The sequence below is a fragment of the Kryptolebias marmoratus genome, linkage group LG4 (assembly GCF_001649575.2).
Source record: "Kryptolebias marmoratus isolate JLee-2015 linkage group LG4, ASM164957v2, whole genome shotgun sequence".
Lineage (NCBI taxonomy): Eukaryota > Metazoa > Chordata > Actinopteri > Cyprinodontiformes > Rivulidae > Kryptolebias > Kryptolebias marmoratus.
The window spans coordinates 15,427,798-15,446,567 of record NC_051433.1 but is presented as its reverse complement, the minus strand read 5'-3'; the positions used below and the strand labels follow the sequence as shown (position 1 = coordinate 15,446,567).

The 18,770-nt window shown below is 40.4% G+C and overlaps 1 protein-coding gene across 2 annotated transcripts; it reads left to right on the top strand.

Annotated features, from left to right (window-relative positions):
* The first annotated feature begins 7,357 nt into the window (after window positions 1–7,357).
* si:dkey-195m11.8 (fidgetin) lies at window positions 7,358–18,657 on the top strand. 2 transcript variants are annotated; one of them, XM_017415698.3, is made up of 3 exons: window positions 7,358–7,487; window positions 8,156–8,390; window positions 16,240–18,657. In XM_017415698.3, exons 2-3 carry the CDS (start codon window positions 8,366–8,368, stop codon window positions 17,388–17,390), a joined length of 1,176 nt encoding a protein of 391 aa, XP_017271187.1. In that variant the 5' UTR covers window positions 7,358–7,487; window positions 8,156–8,365; the 3' UTR covers window positions 17,391–18,657. The 2 variants fall into 2 exon arrangements, with proteins under 2 accessions (XP_017271187.1, XP_017271188.1); XM_017415699.3 differs by having other exon boundaries at window positions 7,364–7,487; window positions 8,175–8,390.
* Window positions 18,658–18,770: the final 113 nt, after the last annotated feature.

Here is an 18,770-nt window from a genome sequence, read left to right as displayed (position 1 = left end):
CTGTGCCTGTCATAAGAGATGTTTCCTGTTGTGTTTACATCCCTCTAAAAGCACACCTTCAGTCAGTAATGATGCATATGCTGTCAGAAAACAAAATCTTGATGACGATTGTACCAAATCTTTATTTCCATGTCCCTGTAGCCACTTTATCTTTGCGTGTGGATAGAAATCTGTGCACTGTGTGGGACTTTGTCCATCCTTGGAATAGATGTATCAACAAAAAAAAAAAACGGGGTGTGCTTCAGGAACAAGGTGAGTGTAAAGGAACAGGATGTACGAAGATGTGGTGTAAGGCCTTTTGGGGAAAACAATGCCTGTATTGCAGTAAATAACTTTACGTAACTATAACTTTAAGCCTGGTTTGAGCCATAGGAAAAGTGATGCCTTGTCTTGAGCAAAACGATTCTATGTTTTATATGTATAAGTAATCTGATTTTGATGATGGTGAAATAGAAAATAAATACAATACAGTTGAAATGGTAGAAAATTGTTGTGTGACTCATTGTTTTGTTTTGTTTGGATAAAAATATCTCAGATGTGTGATTGAGTCAGAGCAATAAAGTGATAGTTCAGACCTTTTAACATGGTCTTCTGTGGAAACATGAACGGTTAATATCTCTCTTTGAGCAAACTCAGCTTAATTCTGACATGATTGACAAGCTAGTGACTAGATGAGACCAAGCCCAAAGTAAATCTGTGTAATTTTAAAACATGCCTCCCTATAAACCTCTATATGTAACCTACATATCCTACATACGACTGCAGCACAATAAAACTGAAACTCTGTTATGGCTTCTGGTTTTGGAATGCAAAACATTTCAGTGACCCTCCCGATACTTACAACAGGTAAGACATTAATTGTTAATAAGCTTCCCACAGAGCCCCACCTCAAAAGATCAGAACCACCCCTTTATGTATGTATGTTGGAGTATTTAAAAAGCTGCTCCACTAAGAGGCAGCAGAGCCACGAACTTACAGTCGATTCTGTCTGAGAACTTCTCCCCTACTACTGATTCAAATTTAAAACACTGGCTTATTTATAAATAAAAATAAATGCCAACCCCACCTTGAGATCCAGAGGTATTTTATCTTCCATCCAACCTCAACTTTTACAGGGATAGTCCTCTCGTACGGCGACCCTCCCCCTCCCCCAGATTTTATCCTGGGGTGGGAGCTTGGTGTGCACATCTGGAGGTGATCCTGACAGCAGAGGAGTAGCCTGTGGCAAGAGGTTTGAGGTTAAAGATGCACTGCACTTTGTATGTGTATACCTATGAGTGGATGTGCGCCTCGGAGAGGGGGGTGTCGTGTCGTGGGATCCCCCACTCCCAAATGCTCCTGATTACAAGCAGCTGGCGGGTTACTACCTCAGCCAATGAGGCATGCTCCAGGCTGTGACATCAAGTGAAGGGAGGGTGATGGACAAGACATTTAAGATGGTTTTTATCTCGTGCACTCAATCAAGGGATCAGCAGCATGAGGCGGGTCCTTTAAAATGCTTTTGATCCCCCACATAGCTCTGTGAAACTTGTCTGACGCTCAGCTCATCTGTTTGTGTCCACTTTCAGCCAATCAGCTGGGGCACTGATACCTTTGAGTGGAGATTTATGCTTTCAAGGTAATTAGGTAAGCCCATGTAATGAGAAAAGCACTTCACCAGCTGCAGAGCACACTGCAGCTGGAATGCACAAAATAATGCAGGTTATAGTTCTCATTCTGGTTGTTCTGATCTTGTCAACAGACCTGTTAGAAGAAAATACATATAAATATAAATATATTAATATAAAACACTACAGAAATATCAAAAACACAACTAATAAGTTTATCACTGTAGTTTGTTTTTGAGCAAACCTGCCATGAACATAAAACTAAAACGTATTTTTAAACTGATATGTTAAAAGAATGAAGCTATTATTCACACAGTCAGCTCCAGGTTTGCTTGGCAATCAAATTACTCTCTTAAAGTGATAGTTCAGATTCTTTTGAAGTGGGGTTATGTAGAGGGCTTTCAAACAATTAATATCTTACCTGTTGTAGATAGCTCAGTTTGGAGAGACAGAGTTTGATTCTGACCAGACTGACGAGCTCAAAACTAATCTGAGCGTGGCCAAGACCAGCCAGCCTCAAAGGATTTAACAGCAGTTTGTGTGAATATTTTATAAATCTTTTTGTCAGTTTTGCATTACACAGTTATGTGTTCATAGTAGCAGCAGCTAGCTGTAGCACTTATAGACAGAATTTCATATTTCTGCCAAAATAATTGTGTACAGAAAAACTGACGGCAGTGTTTCTGTTTATAAAATAGCATTCACATAAACTGTTATGAATTTTTGGGGATTTGTTATAGAACTGGCTCTGACTAGCTGTTAGCTCATCAGTCTGATCAGAATTGAACTCTATTTATTCCAAACAGAGGTCATTCAAAGAGCAATCTACTACAGGTAAGCTAATAGTTGTTCACAACCTTTTAACAAAATCCACCTTCAAACGTTATGCCTTAAAAAATAAGTAGTTTCTTTTTTAAATAAATTAGAGCAAAAGATCCCTGACAATTTTATTCTGGGAAGTTAATATAAAGCTCGAACAACCAGCTGAGTGCTTAATCTTAGCACAGAAACTGGAAACAGATAACTAAGGGTAAGAACTCTAGACCTATAAGCGCCTCAAACCCAAAGTTAGCCTATTACTTATATATGAAACATTTATTCCGTGGAAGACATTTGTAGATAAAACGCCTTAAATTATAAGATCATATGTCTCCCACAGCCTCAACAAAAGCAGCAGCCTTGTCATGTGTTTTGATTCAGCCCAAAACATTCCTGTTTATCTTTTCCTCCTCTCTTGGCCTTCTCTCTGGCTCGCTGAGCTGGTGTCCTCCTTTCAAACCGAACAGAAGTGGCTCTCAGCTCGTCCCTCCTCTCCATCAATCTCTGTCATAAATCTGTCAGGCGGAGAGAAAGGGAACTGCTGAATACAGATTTGTCAGCAATTAATCTAACCTCTATTACCAGAGTTGGATATTGTGTTCTGTATACCAGAGAACAATGAGCCCCTCAAACACAGAACATTAGGCTGCATCTGTGTGTGCGTGGTGTGCAGTCATTGTGTGAGTTTCAACTTCCTCGTGTGTCATTTTAACCGCTTTGTTGATTAGATAAAAAAACAAAAAACAATATGAGTCAAAATCCCCTTTTGTTCAGTTTTTCCTGTTCAGTCACACTGTGCCAAGCACTGTCATTTGGCTTTTATTGCCCTTAGACGCAGACATTTGTAAACGACACAATCAGAACAGCCTGTGTAAATGTTTGTTTCCTTAGTTTTGACATTAAAAATAATTGGGAAGGCAATGTTATCTAGTCTAAACCTGTAAACAGAGAAGCTGGTTCATTTACAATCTGCGTAAGATGGAAAACTCAGCTAGATTAAATATTTGAGGTGAAAACCACACTCAAATAAAACAAAAAAATATATAAATAACTGTAGTACAATGGTTTATCGTTCATGTCTTTGTTGCATAAAGTTTCTTAAAGTAGTTTCTTTGTGAAAAAGGTCTGATAACTTTAAAAACTGACAATCACATGCAAACTTTACGACCATATAAAGTCTCCATAATCTTGACGTGTTTAACTACAGTTTTAAATAAGTGTGAAGCAAAAGAGACGCTCTTGAGATGAGAACGGACGACACCCTGCTCCTGTTCGTTACAATAAACGTGTGCATTTAAGTTGATGGATTTTGCTGATGTCAGACAACACACTCTGAAAAACCTCAGCTGACCAAGCAAACATCTATCATCTCACTCGGGGATGTTTTTCCTTTTAATACGATTTGGAAACTTTAGAAAGTGACTCATCCTTCAAACAATAACCCTGTGCTTCAGCAACACTAAAAGGGTCTGTGAGGGACAATACCCACACACATTTTCTGTTCCTGTCCAAAACGTTTCCTGTTCCTGTTTGGCCCTTTCTCTCTCTGCCTCATAGGTGACCCCTAAAATCATGTGTGGATGAGCACAAGACAGTGGGATAAAGTCTATTTTCTAGATATGGGGAACAGTTCAGTTTGAGTCAATTATTTAAATAAAATTTCACAATTACCTGTTTGTTAATCTAATATAAAAAGAGCAAGTAAGAAAGCAAGAATAACTTAATCTTTGGTGATTAAATTAAACTGCATATTTCTTAATAATGAGTTTCAGAACCAAAGTAAAATATTAATGATTTATTAGATAGTAATTGGTTTGTGAGTTTTTTTTTCAACATTACTAATTATTTAAATGTTAGTTGCTGTTTATGAACATCTAAGTAATGAGAGGTTTCAAGTAGTAATTACTAAAATTAAAATGCAGGCAATCCTGCCTGTGACTGTGTTTGTTGTGTTAGCAAAATATCTCATAAACCACTGGATAAATTAAAAGAAAACTCACAGAAAGTAATAATTGGACGTGCATCTACTGATTAACTTTTCTAGTCAATCCAATTGAAGAAGCTTTTTTTAAAAATAAAAATTAACTAGTCATTTACTGTTCATTAAATATGAATGATCAGGTCTTAATTCATGATAATCCCTAATTTGTTCTCCATTTTTTATTATGTATGTTATTGATCCGTAACTTAGCCAACTAATCCTGAGCTATTAAATAAAAACTAGATCAGGAATTGTTCATTAGGATTAATTAGCAATTAGTCTGTGATTTGTTCCTCGTTGGTTTTAATTAAACTAACCAAATGTTGCTCTCTGTGTCTCATTTATTTTCATTAATAACGACATTTCCTCCTACATCTTTACACACACACACACACACACGCTTGCACTAATATCATTACAGGGACAGTTCAGTGGAGCAGTGGGTCAGCGCTCAGCTGCTTGTGACAGAATTAGACTGGCTAACAGCTGAGCTTCTCAAGGGTGCTATCATGTGACCTATCCCACCCACAGGACCAAAGCAGCTCAGGGTTAGGGTTACTACTTCCAATTTCTAGCTTCACTGTAATGTGTGGCCGTGGAAATCTGTCTTCCTGTGTACGTTTGTGTCATGGTACAGTGTAATGGGAATCTGACGGAAAGCTTTACCACCAACCTGCTGCTAGTCACACCTTTCTGCTCAACTATAATTAGCGCTCGCTCTGACCTTTGTTCCTCTGATTTTCCCTCTCTAGGTCCTTAAAAAACCTTCTTGTGGAGGTTTTTCTAATGCAATGACAGAGACCACGTCTGGGAGCTGCGGCTCAGGCAGGCAGCCCACCTTATCTGTGATGAAAGGATCAGCTTCTGCAGCACATTTTGGTCAGATGTATTGTTTCCTCGCCTGCTAAACAACAGCGAGGCTTTTGTTTTTCAGTGTCGGTCAGCAAAGCATGTAAGGCTGAAAGAGCTGAGCGCCGCACCACCTATTACTCCTCTGAGAAACCCAGTGAAAAGTTTTACAACATACATGTCTGTGAAAAAGGTTATGAACAATTAATCTTTCCTGTTGTGTCATTTGAACGACCTTAGTTTGGAGAAATAAAGTTTAACTCTAGTTGGACTGATGAGCTAACAGCTAGTCTGATCCTGAATTCAATTTAACTCTAACTAAGAAGTCCAAACTCCGATCTGGGAATGACGTCAGACCTGACTTTACCATGTTCCAGTTTCAAGTCAAAACACCAGTAAGATGTGTTCACCGTTGTGCTCGGTAACCAGGCTAACTACTATTAGCAATACAAGCCAACAGCAATAGATTTCTCTGCATTTTAGGCTTTAAAACCCTGCAACATTATTGGACAGTACCTGCAGTGTGTGACCGAATCACTGAGACACAAACTAACAGAAGTGAAAATAAAAAGTTTATTACAGCAACTATCACAGCAGCCATATTGGATTCTGAGTTCAGGGCTGGTCAGGAATCTCCCACTTTCTGAGTTGAAAATCCACCTTTGGTGGTGGCATTACAGGTGTTTTGTTTTGTTTTTTCACTTGGTATTTGGAAATTCTGACTTAAGCGTAGAAGTGGATTGCATCATTAGTGGGGCCAAGACAAAAGTGGATTGCTGCCATCTTAAAATAACTCCAGTCACAAAAAAATTAAACCAGTTCATGTGAACATGACATTATAAATCTCTTGCTGTAGCACTTCCAGTGCATCCTGGGTCAGGACTGGCGGGGATATCATAACATTTTTTGTCAAAATAATGGTGTAATGTGAAATTCTAATTGGCGTAAATGTATAGAAAATAGCAACTGCATGAAGCGCTATGACAGTTTTTGAGACTGGAGTTGTTTTAATGTGGCAGGGATCCACTTACGCTCAGTCTCACCATGAGCTGTTCAATCTGATCAGAACTAAACTCCAGTCTTCAAACAGAGGTTCCTGGTGTAATATCTACAACATGTAAGATATTAATTGTTCTGAACTTTTCCCGCAGAATCCTAGTTCAAAAGAGCTCAATTGTTGCTTAAATGCAGTAACGTAAGTTTTAAAAAAAGACTAAAACAATCATTTTTATTGACAACACTGTAAGTGAAAGTAAGAATCGGCCTCCAAGCAAGGCTCAGACGTGTTGCCTTTATGCTTTAATTAGGGAGCAGTGAGAAGCAGAATGAGAGCATCCTGCAGGGCCTTACAGCGCAGTAACACGAGGAGAGACCCATAACTCTAAATGTAGAGTCACAGCTGTGCTTCTGAGTGTGAGCAACAAAGCATAAAATTAATAAGTAAATAGTAAAAACTGTGAGTCAGATTAATGTGATAAATTAAAACAACGTGTTAAAGTAATGTGACATGAATAAACTGGAGGTGAAAAAGTTAACTTACCTATTATCCTGAGCATTGAGGCTGGTGTGGAGGTCATTTTGTGTGTGTGTGTGTAGTAATGGGGGGGATGGGTTTACCACAGGAATTAGGTAATATTGACATGGTTGTTTCAACCCCACCCTTCCAACAATACCAAGATCGATACAGCAGATCAATAAAAGTCATTGGCAATAACTGAACTTCTCCTGTGATCACTGAAGGAGAAAATTCAAAACATTTTCACTCACATGCGTCCCTGCGTGTCCATTTATCACACTGAGGGGTTGAAATCACGCACCGAGGACTGCACAAAATCATGTACACACACACACACACACACACACACACACACAGAGAGCAAGGGAATAGGCTCCTCTCTGACTCTGCATGATTGGTCACTTTTTCCCTCTCCTCTCTCCCTTCCTGCTGAAATAGTTTGAACAAAAGAGGGGAGGGTGTGTGTGTGTGTGTGTGTGGTGGTGGTGGTGGTGGGGGGCGTGGTGGGCCAGGTGCTGCTGCTGCTGCGCCTCCATGGTTTGGAGCGCTGACGAGGAGGTGGAGGACAGCGGGGAGGGCGTGAGNCTCCCTGCCTCCTCACGTATACAAGCAGAAGCCCGTTTCCATCGGCTCCTCCTGCTCGCGCTGTGTTTTCAGGAATATTGGATTACTTTCCGGATAGAAGCACGGACCGAGCTCAGCCGGGGATGGTCGGGTCAGTAACTATTTACTCCCTTCTGCTGGAAAAATCTGTTTTTATTTCAGCAGAAATGCAAACATTTCCGCCTCCTCTCATTACTTTCCTCTCTGTCCTCCCTCCCTCCCTCCCTCCCTCCCTCTCTTTATGTGTCCTCATGCTTTATTTCCTTTTACTTATTACTTTGTATTTTATTTTCCTGTTGCACGCTAATGAACGTGATTTCTGAGATTTGTTTATCTTCACGTTTTGATTTTATTTTATTTTTTCCTCAAAGTGTTGCCTAAGCGGAGTTAGACAGGGAAGAGGGTTTCCTTTCCTGGGGAGGGGTGGGGGGAGAAAAAAAGGAACAAAGTTTAAATTTACTGCTGCTGTGGTTAGTTTTTAGGTTGATTTGAACAATTATTCTTTAAAAGCACGTTTGTGTCAGGGTTTTCAAATGCCAAAAACCAGACGCTTTAAAACATGAACACAGCCAAGTGTATGACAGACTGTTAATGTAAATATTTTCTTAAGAATTTTCTCCTTTTCTACATTAATACATTAAAGGACTATTAAGTGCGGTCGACTTGCCACACATATAATGCTCATTGCACAAATCTGCCTATAATTTACATGCATATATGTCGCATTGATGTTAAATATGAGTCCAGGAAGTGAGTGAAACAGTGATCCTGTCTTCACAGTGATGGTGTCGCTCTTCAGGTGGCAGCACATCAGACTGCTGTTGAAGTGTGAGATGAAGCATGGAGCTAAGCTGGAGGCCGGTCACTAGCAGAGCCAGCAGGACGAGCAGAAGTCACCGATCAGGAAGGCCAGGCAGCATGCAGCCGGGCCCCCAGTAACAAGCAAGTGGACCTGGTCCTGTTCTCTTCACCTGGGACCAGGGCTGCAGAATGCTCAGTCCTGCCACCCCATACAGTGAGTCCAGTTGGGAACATTTATTTTTATTTTGCTTTACATCTGCCGTAGGTGTTCCCTCCTGAGCCATCTGTTTTCCCCTTTTCTCTCTGGTGGTTAAAGCGACGCGAGTTGCTGGGTGGGAGTACAGAAGTCGTGCTGAAAAAGGCAGATATGTTAATGGTTTTAACAGCTGTCTCTAGGCTTTGCTTTGGGGAATTTCACAGAAAGTGTCTGTTTTTCTTTCCCAACCTCTTCATGTGAACAGAGTGGTGGACGGTGGGTCAGTTTAAACAGACAGCAGCTAAAACTTCAGTGTGTTTTGCCACGTAAATATATTTGTTTTTTTCTTGTAAAGTGAGATTTTGTGTAAAGGTTGTGAACAGTTAGTATCTAACCTGTTGTTGATAGCCTTTGAAGAACCTCACTTTTTGTTTCTGACTAATTTGCCAAGCTAAGGAGTCTGAGCAAGGCCAAGACCAAAGTCAGTTGCTATCTTTAAACAACTCCTATAACAATTTTCAGAGTGGTTTGCAGAAACACTATTTTATAAATCTTTACTTTGTTGTCAGCTTTTCATTACACAGTTTTTTGCTGGCAGAAATATTGTGCTGTTCTTGTTTTAGGTGCCTCAGACTGGATGTGCTACAGCAAGTTAGCTACTGATGCTATTTGTGCTTACAAATAAAGGCACAATTCTATTTATATAACGTTGTAATGCAATATTGACAGAAATAAAAGCGGTTATAAAATGTTATTTGCGTAACTTGCTACAAAATTTAAGGTTGCAACAATTCACTTTAGTCTTGGCTGCTCTTTGACTTGCTGTTAGCTCATCAACCTGGTCAGAATTAAGCTTTATTTCTCCAAACTGAGGTCGTTCGAAGAGCTATCTACTACAGGTAAGACATTCATTGTATATAACTTTTTTTCACAGAACCCCACTTAGGAGTTCTGAACTGTTACTTTAAAAAAATTTAGTTTATGTATATTTCTAACACAATGGTAGCACAAACATAATCCTGACTATTATTATTACTGAAGGTGGGAAGGAGAAAAATTTGACTTTTGATGCAAAAACATTGAAATTCTTTGTAATTTTTCAGCCCAGTAAAATCCTATTAGTGAATGTGCAGCTGAAAAAGAGAAAAGCCCATCAAAAGTAGCTCCATCTTGTATATTGTGCATGCTAATTATTAGACACTCCTATCCTGACTTCTTGATATGCTTCTATCGACTGACTAGGTTATTGATTAGGTAGGGCTTTAACAGGATTACAACATTAACCTGATTGGAATAACGTGAAGGGGATTTCCTTCTACATGGTTTAACGCTCAAAAATCAGACCACAGTAAAATGTCCTGAAGCCTTTTTCTTTTTCTTCTTTTTCCCCACCTTCAGGTCTTTAAGGAAGAATGAGGGAGTTGTCTGAGCAGATAGTAGTTTTAGTAACGTGCATTTGTCACATTCCTCCCTCAAAGCAACTCACAGCATTGTGTTAGTTTTGCTCCCACTCGACCAAACGCACTCGTAAGGTAGCAGTTATATATTCTCCCAAATGAAAGCCCCCATATTACTGGCGCTGATCAGCCCCCAAACACAAATACGTAAACATGTAATCACCCACACCTCATTAAGGGGGTCTGGAGTAATGATGATAGTGTGACGTGAAGAGACTGATGAGCCGTTTTAGCACTTTTTAGTAGCCAGTTACTGGGGTGAAGCAGTTCTGTGATTGAAAGCCACATCGTTAGTAACCCGGTGTCAACAGCTTCTCATTAGTGTTGAATAGCGAGCCACATAAACATCAACCTTTGTCCCCCTCCCCCCCATTCAAATGCATTGCTCCTCTATAATAATCATGACGACTTGTTAAGCAAATTGCAGCACACCTTAGAGTCCTCATTAGCAGCCACGGCAAAAAAAACAATGTGTGCTGCCGAGACGGAGAAAAGAGCAACGTGAAGGACAGATGGAGAAGACGTGAGGAGGGACTGGTCAGCTGCAGGCTGATATATGAGTGGACACAATAAGCAGAGAGAGGGAGGGGGGCAGGCCAGGCCAGCCTCCGCCACATGTGAGTGTGTGAGCTAAAGCAGTGGGGGGAGGGTAAAACTGACCACACAGACTGGGACACACAGTCGTGTCATTACTACACCGCACAAAAAACAGAAGAAAAAGGGGCTCATGGGCTGGAGTGTGGGACAAAATCTGAGTCAAAGAAGAGGAAAATGGGTGAACAGCAAAGAGCAAAAACACGTCTGATTCTGGTGTGGCTGGACTGTGCTCCAGGAAAAAAGGAGGAAAAGGAAGTAAAAATGAGAGGAAGGGTTCTCTCTCCTTCACTCTGACTTTGTGTTTTAGGCAGTGGTCACTGCTTACATAACACTCCAACCCTCATTTACTCTGCAAGCAAGGGCGACACAGACAGCTGGGTGATCTGTGTGTGTGTGTGTGTGTAGAGTCCACTCTTTCACCTCTTTGAAGGTTCATATCACATTTCTGATCTTATCTCTTCTGTATTGATCTGGGTGGAAACGTGAATCAGCTTCTAACACAAACCACTCTGATTTGCAAGTATCTGTCCGGATCATTTATCAGCGCTAAAAATAATCACATTTCTTTAAAAAACAATGTCCTCTCATCTTTCTTTGATTTTTTTTTTTGGCGACACACGACGTCTGCAGAGCATACGAAGAGACATGTTCTCTGTAAATAGAGCTCAGGTTAGATTCCTGGCATTCCAGCAGCTTGACTCATCCGATGGATGATCAAAGTCCCTACGCTTGTTGACCAGATGAAGCCCCAAACTCTGCATGAGGACCACAGTGTGGGAGTGCACTTCACTTCACTACGTGTGTGTGGGTCTGTGTGTATTTCCGATTGTCTGTCCGTCTTCAGGGGATCTCTTTGTTTATTGTGAGTGGAGTAAAAGCGCTAACAGAAAGCCTTCAGCTACAGAAGGGTGACTTTTTTTTATACTCCCCATCCAAACCATCTCCGATGCTTCACAACCCCCAAATCCCCCCGTCCCAGTCAGCCCCTTCCCCCACATGTACTTCCATCTTATTAACCCCCAATTGCTCATTCTGACCATGCAGTAGTCTGCTAGTCAAACTTGCCTCCATTCATGCGTGGTAAAAAATGAAGAATTTGCCCGATCTTGCTTCTCTGAAGGAGAAAACTGTTGTTAGACAGTATAAAAGCCCATCCATGTGACAGTAGCTTTAGTGGAAGTTGTCGATAGCCGGGGGAGAATCCTGGGAGGTCCATCTCTTCCTTGAACAGAGGAAGCTGCTGCTCACAGACTCTGTTTATGCTCCAGGCATGCATGTTCGACATATTTTGCTGCTTGATAAACTCTGAGAATTTGGTGCACCCATGCTTACATGGGATTTTGGTCAGAAAGGAACAACATTTTCAGTGACATACTGTAAAAGTGTGTTTCTGGCTTGTATTGGGATAATACTATCAAAGCCAGCTTTAAACTCAAGTTAAATCTGTACATCTGAGTTTAATACCGTATATATAGATGTATTTTACAGGGCGATTCAATGGGTTTATTTTGTATTATATAGAGAAATAAAATAATTATTCTAATACTTCGTATAATCTAGTCAATAAGTCATGGTACAAATTAGCTAAAGTATTTTCCCCATGGCTTCTGTGAATACATTATAAACATGTTATTAAATATAATATAAATAGGCTTGTAAAGACAGTTCAAACAGTAGAAAAAGACCCCATTATTGTCAGCTTTTCTAGGAAATATTAGGAATAAACAGTGAAGCTGTGGGTTGTGCATATGGATACAAAACTTGTCCCCAGTGTAAACATTTGACCTCAGTAATGTTAACATCAATGATAAAAGAACAAATGTCTCCGCCCGCAGCGGTTTGTGCTCAGAAAAGTAAAATTAGACAAAAACTGCAAAGAAAAAGTATAATCATGCTCTTGTATTTTAAATTTTCCTTTAAACAGTAAAGTACGGGGAAACGTGTGGAGTGGAAGAACTGTAGTTACATAAAGAAACTTAAAATATACAGAAGAGAACATTTAACCAGTCTTTGAACAGATGTTCATAGTGACGTGTTTAACTTGGCTGTGTCGAGGCTCTCTGTCAGTGGAAACGTAAACTTACTGCTCAGTTGTGTTTTTCTAAAGTTTCCTAGTGTTAGCCTTACCCCTTGGCCCTTTATTTGAAGTCACAAGAGGTAGTGGTTAAGATACTGCAGTTCAAAAAGAGACACTCTTACACACATCAATATACTCATATGTTGTGTGTAATTGGTTGTCTAGCGTTTGTTTTTGTCTAGCGTTTGTTTAGGAAGACTGACAATAATACCAAATGTGTGATTTATTGAAGTACAACAAACTAGAAATTACACTGGTTGTTGTGACGAAACTATTTTTTAACAGAGGACTAGGACACTATTGTTCCTAGTGTTTTTACATTCTTAATTATACAAAACTACTATACCATAATACATTACAATGGTTGTGATGATGATGTATTTAGTGGTGTAACGGTATGTGTATTTGTACTGTGATGGTTCAGTACAGTGACTGAAAGAGGCACACAGAAGCTGGATAAAAGTGTACCATAATCTACAGTTTTTGCTTGTTTGCATCTCTTTGTGTTTGTGTTTTTGTGTTTTTCTCTGCGTGCTTTCCGTGCACTAATCTCCAGTAATAAATGTGTTGAAGAAGCAGGATGAAACACTGATCAACAGTGTGGTAATCACAGTGATTACGTGAACCAGGCCGGCTCAGAGCTCATCTTTGTCTGCTGGTTAAATGAGCAAGAATAAAGAGGTGTTTCCAAGCACAAACATGAAATAATCAGCTATTTTAATCTCTTTACTTGTTCATTCTTACGTCCAAGTTATGCTTTCCTAAGCAGCCATGAAAATTACTTCCTCATAATCATGCCTTATTCAACATTAGTCACCATAAAATGAAACCTAAAACCATGTTTTTATGTTAACAAAGTGAATTCTGTTGTATAAATATTTTAAAAAGATAGATAACTGCTTGCAAAGCGTCTGATTGAGATAGAAGCTGTGTTTATGTAGCACTAACTGTGTAACTAAGTGTTTTAGGCATGGCAGAAACTTCTAATAAACCTTTTATTACAAAAAGAGTACTTTGAAAGTAGATTCACTCCATGTGTTTTAGGTAAAGTTTTCAACTCAGTTAGAAAAATATATTTTTTAATGAGAAAGTAAAAAATACAATTCAAATATACTCTAGAAAAAAAAAACCAGCATCAGTGTACCTGTGACCTCTACCTTTATTTTTATTTATTTATTTTTTCCATATATTTATTTTACAAAATATATATCCAGTGGAACTTGTTTAACGATTAACTAAAATTTTGGGCATGGATTCAAAAATAGACAAAGGGATGAAGAACAAAGAATTTTTTTTTTTTTACTGAGCTGCTGGCTGTTTTTCTACCAACTTCCAAAAATCCGGTTAAAGAGTTCATTCATTCATAAAAAATTTACATTTACCTGATATTTGTCACCTAGATCGTCACCAAACTCCTAACACTTCTCAGCCTTACATGTTTTAATCCATTATCAGTCTGGGTTCTCTTCCAGTCCTTCCCGTTTGTCCAAACTCTGATCTCTGAGTGAGCCTTCCTATTTTATCAATTTCACAATTTTTTGCTGAAGTTTGAGAGATTCCAGTTATCTGCAGACAGCATGATCAGTGGTGTCACTCAGATGGTAACTATTTCATAACGTGTTCATTAGAAATCATAGTTTATAATAGAGAATTTATATTTGTATCGGTTTGATTCTGTTAAAACTTCCTAAAGTGTGGTCACACTGGTGTCACCTGCTGGGTAATGGATTACTACTGAGGAGAATTAGGTGTTGAATTTAGGTGTCAATTATGGAGCCTGTAAAGATGCTATTTAGGAACAATATTTGCTTTTCTGTTTTTTAGTGAGACCGGAATAATTTTGTTGCATTTTGATTGTTTCTGTACATGGGAAAACAAAATTTATCTGAAAGCTGACACCAAACATATGTGCTGCACCCATTTCCTTGATCAAAATCACAGCGCCAGCTAGTGACCTGGCATGGAAATTATTTTTCTGGTCTTCTTTGAACAGGGATTGTGACAGCATTATTCTGTGAAAGTGTGACATTTTATAATCAACATCAAAACAATTTATACCTTTTCTAGGGGATCATTCGTGTGTAAACTGAGTCTTAAAAGAGAACCAGAAAATGAAAATGCTGAAGTGTCGTTAAGTCAATAATTAGTTATCAGTGAACATATGGGCCTTTGGTGTGTTTGTGGCCAGTCAGAATTTCCTGGACCGCAGGGCTTTCTCTGCCTCAGATTGAAGCTGGTGGTAGTCTAGAGCTCTACGATCCCTGGATTGGATGAAAAGGATTATTGGTCTGAGGGCTCATTTGATTTAGGGATCAACATGTGGATTGGTTAGAGGCCCATCTGGTGGTCCCTGTGAACATGTGACTCAGCCGGGTGTAACAGAAATACAGCCACGTTCAGACCAGGCAAGAAATCTGCTTACATGTTTTAAAACCAACAAATATCAAGTACTATCTGTTTAGCTAATTCTAAAATTCCTGCTGTTCCTGAGCAGATAAGTGCATTATCTAAAATGTGCTTTTAACTGAGCTGAAGTTATGGTTGAAAGTTATCTATCAGTTCTGACCAAATTAGTTACATCTTTTTAAAACTGCTGATAATTTGTTTAATCTTGTCCACAATGTTGAAATGCAGGTTTTCCTAATTTTATTTGGAATTTGTGGCTGTTGAAACATGTTAGGGAATTTTTTTAATGTCTATTTATTTTCAAAAGATGATTTACCTGAAATAATTAATGCTAAAACAAAAATGTTTTGATATAAAGAATTCCACTTTGCGACCTTAACCTACCTTTAATAAATGCAACAAAATGGATGATTTGCCAATCTTGATCAAAGAAAAGAGAGTTTTTTTTCTGCACAAGTACTTCTGTAAACCAGCAACAGTCAGAACATCTGTCTATTAAGCCACAATGCTAAAAAGTATCAGCACTGTATTATACAGGCAAAGAAATGATGCATTCTTCCACATCTCCCTGCAGAAATAGCCTCCTCTGTGCGGTGCTGTAGCAGGGAAACCCCTCTGGCCCAGGCCTGGGATCAGGACAGTTTAATAATGCTCTGCAATGCCTGGAATGTCAGCCTAATTCCAGTTCAAAAAGACAAGCCCTCAGCCACTAAATCAGTGGATTACTCTGTGTAAATGTGCATGTATAATTGCACGTCACATGAAAATTAGACCTCCCCCTGCTCAATCAATAGTCTTTACAATGGTAATGTGTTTGTAGAAGTTCAGCTCCAGATCTGGTGTATAGTGGAGGAGAAAACTACTCTGATCACTCTCTCCCCAGTTAACCCCACCCACTCCCACCCTGTCCAGCAGACCCCCGAGGTTTGGGCAGAATTAGATCACACGCTTGGTGGGGGTGGCTTTGTGGACTAAGAGACTCACAGAGAGACAACAATGGCTCCAATGTGAGGGAAACAGATTCGGAGGGTAGCATGCAGGTTGACAGGGTCTTATCGCCGTGGAGACCAGGCTGGGGGCTATGTTGGCAGCTTCTCATAAAGGTTAGAACAGTCGTCCCCCGCTTGGGTGAGACTGTGTGGAAAAGCATGGGCTAAACATCGACAAAATTCTCAAAATGGCTCTGTTTTTTGAGGTGATTATGTGAACAGAGAATCAGAAGTGGCTTTCAAAGCAGTGTTGGAAAACAGGTATACAACTGTCGTTTCATGGGAAGAATTTCCCCACGTCTAATTCTGTGATCTAACTCCTGTTTTCTTGTTTCCCTCAGGTCTGTTGAAGATGCACTGGTCCCCGGAGCACACTGCCCCCTTATCTCAGTGGCCTGAGCAGCACCTAGATGTCACGTCTACCACATCCCCCCAATCTGCCCATAAACAAGACCCCTACAGTACAGCAGCTCGACGCGGCTATGGCCCCACGGGTTATCCTTGGGCCAGTGATGATATATCAGCCCTTACTGCTTCTTCGCTCCTAAAACGCTACGCTGAGAAGTACTCAGGCCTGGAGTTGTCGTATGATCGCCCTGCTGCAGGTGCCTACGCAGAGTCGGGAACTTTCCTAAAAACTGAGTCTGAGCCCTGGGCTTTAGGTCAGGGTATAGAATGCTACCCTGGACTGGAGGCACTTACTGGCTCCAAAGTGGGGTCTGCCTCAGTGGGAATCCCAGCCCCAGGAAGTGTCACAGTAGTGAGCAGTAACTTGAGCTCGGAACCAGGTTATAGTGGCGCTGGCTCCTGCAATGCTCCGTCATCTCAGGAATACCCTCCGGCCTACAACAGCACCTACCTGCCCTCAGGATACTGCCCTCAGCCCAGCACAGCACTTCCTCCTGCCCCTCTACACTCCCTGCAGGCCACGCCTACTCTAGTGTCCAGCTACAGTGCCAGCACTCCTGTCTACAACTACCCACCAGGCTGCTACCCTCAGTCCAGCCTGTCCTCTGGTTACAGCCACCCCAGTGCCTCCTACCTGCCCTCAGGAATTAGCGCTCCCACTCCTCTGACCCCTCGGCCTACCGTGGTTGGAGGCAGCTACGGCTACAACCTAGGAGGAAGCTCTGACGCAGGAGTGCCACTGAAACGCAAAGCCTTTGAGATGACGGGCGACGTGCAGGAGGAGGCAGAGGTGGAGGGATCGCGCTACAAAAAGTACGGCAATGGTCAGGGAAACAGTCAGAGCAAAGGTAACGGGCAGGCTAACGGCTATGATATTAGTGGCTCTGCCTCAGACCCACAGGCCTACAAACCTGCAAAGCCCCTGATATCGCCTCCTTATGGTGGGTCAGGAGACTTTAGTCCACCATCCGGCCTAGCAGGGGAGAGTGTATCAGGGGAGCACAACTTTCCTCAGCAGCAGAGAATGTCCATGAAAATACATGCACCTCATACACGCGCGGAGGACCCCACTGGTGGCCGCTGATAGTCCTTAAAACAAAGGACAAACTTTCAGGCGTAACATTGAATTTATCTATGAAACATGTAATCTCTCTGACAAACACTAGAGGGAACAAAACCTCCACTTCTGGTGCATGTTTAACATCTTTATCACTCGTGTTTCCAAAGACTCGTAGACGTGTTGGCCTCTAAGGTTGAGATAGGTGTTAGGAGTTAGGTTGAGCCATTCTCCATATAGATAGCATCAGGACAGTCTGAATATACAAGTGTCTGTTCTGTTTCTCTCAGGATATTATTATTTCCAGTCGGCTACTGTGGCAGCAGCACTGAAACGTGTCTGCTTAAGAAGTTCCTTTTGGCCGTTACGTGTTTATAAAGGCCTTTGACTGCAATATATTCTGGAAAAATCATTTCTGACCAAAAAAAAAGAAAGTAAGCAATAACTGAAAATGGTGAAATTACCATGCTACTTCAGCACAATCACTGCTACACAGCTGACTGCAAGGCTTGGTGATTTTTTTGGCCTTGACAGATGAATGTTTCTTTATAAATTATTCTTGACCTTTTTTTTATTTCATGTCATTTTCTTGCCTCGTTCTTGATCTAATTTCTTTTGTGGAGCCCAGCCTTCTCTGCTCAACCTTTATCGTTGAACGTTTTTTTTCTTTTTGTCCACTTTGTACATACAAAGCTGCTTATTAGGTGAGTGTGTAAAGTGAACTTAAAGCCACCCGTTGAACTTAAAATGATTGTTCAGTTCTTTGGAAATGGGTCTCCGTGGAAAAGTTATGAACAGTTAATATCTTACCATGGCCAAAGAGGATTGCTGTGATCTTAAAACAACTACACCACAGTCACTTTCACATTACAGAGTCATTCACCTGGAGTTCTAAGGTTATTTTAACGTAAATAGTCGCAGCAGCCTGGGGCACTTCTGACAGGAATGTCATAATATTTTTGACAGAATTTCTGCGAAATGCAAAACTGAGACATAAACCACTCTGAAATCTTTGACAGTGGAGTTGTTTTAAAATATCAGCGATCCTTTTTGGTCTTAGCTCCACTCAGACTAGCTGTTAGTTCGTAATTCAGGTCAGAATTGAACTTTTTCTCCACGCCGATTCGGTTCAAAAGGCTATCTTCAGCAGATAAGATATTGATAGTTTTTGACCTTTCTACAGAACCCTGCTTCAAAAGATGGACATTTTGATGTAAAAAAAAAAACAAAGATTGTGATAAATATGGAAAAAGAAACAGGAAAATTTTATTTTCATTTCAAAAAAGGACATTTAGCATTCCCCAAATTACAAATCAGGTCATCTTCAAAGGGAGGGGTTAATGTGCAGATTTTCTGTTCTTCAAGAAGAAATGCATAATGCAATATCCTGTCTGCCTTTTGTATTTG

Bases quoted from the DNA above. Each gene is read 5' to 3' on its own strand.
- si:dkey-195m11.8 (XM_017415698.3), top strand. From the start codon at position 8,366: ATGCTCAGTCCTGCCACCCCATACA. The intron at 8,391-16,239 runs GTGAGTCCAGTT...TGTTTCCCTCAG, and splicing joins CAGTCCTGCCACCCCATACA to GTCTGTTGAAGATGCACTGG.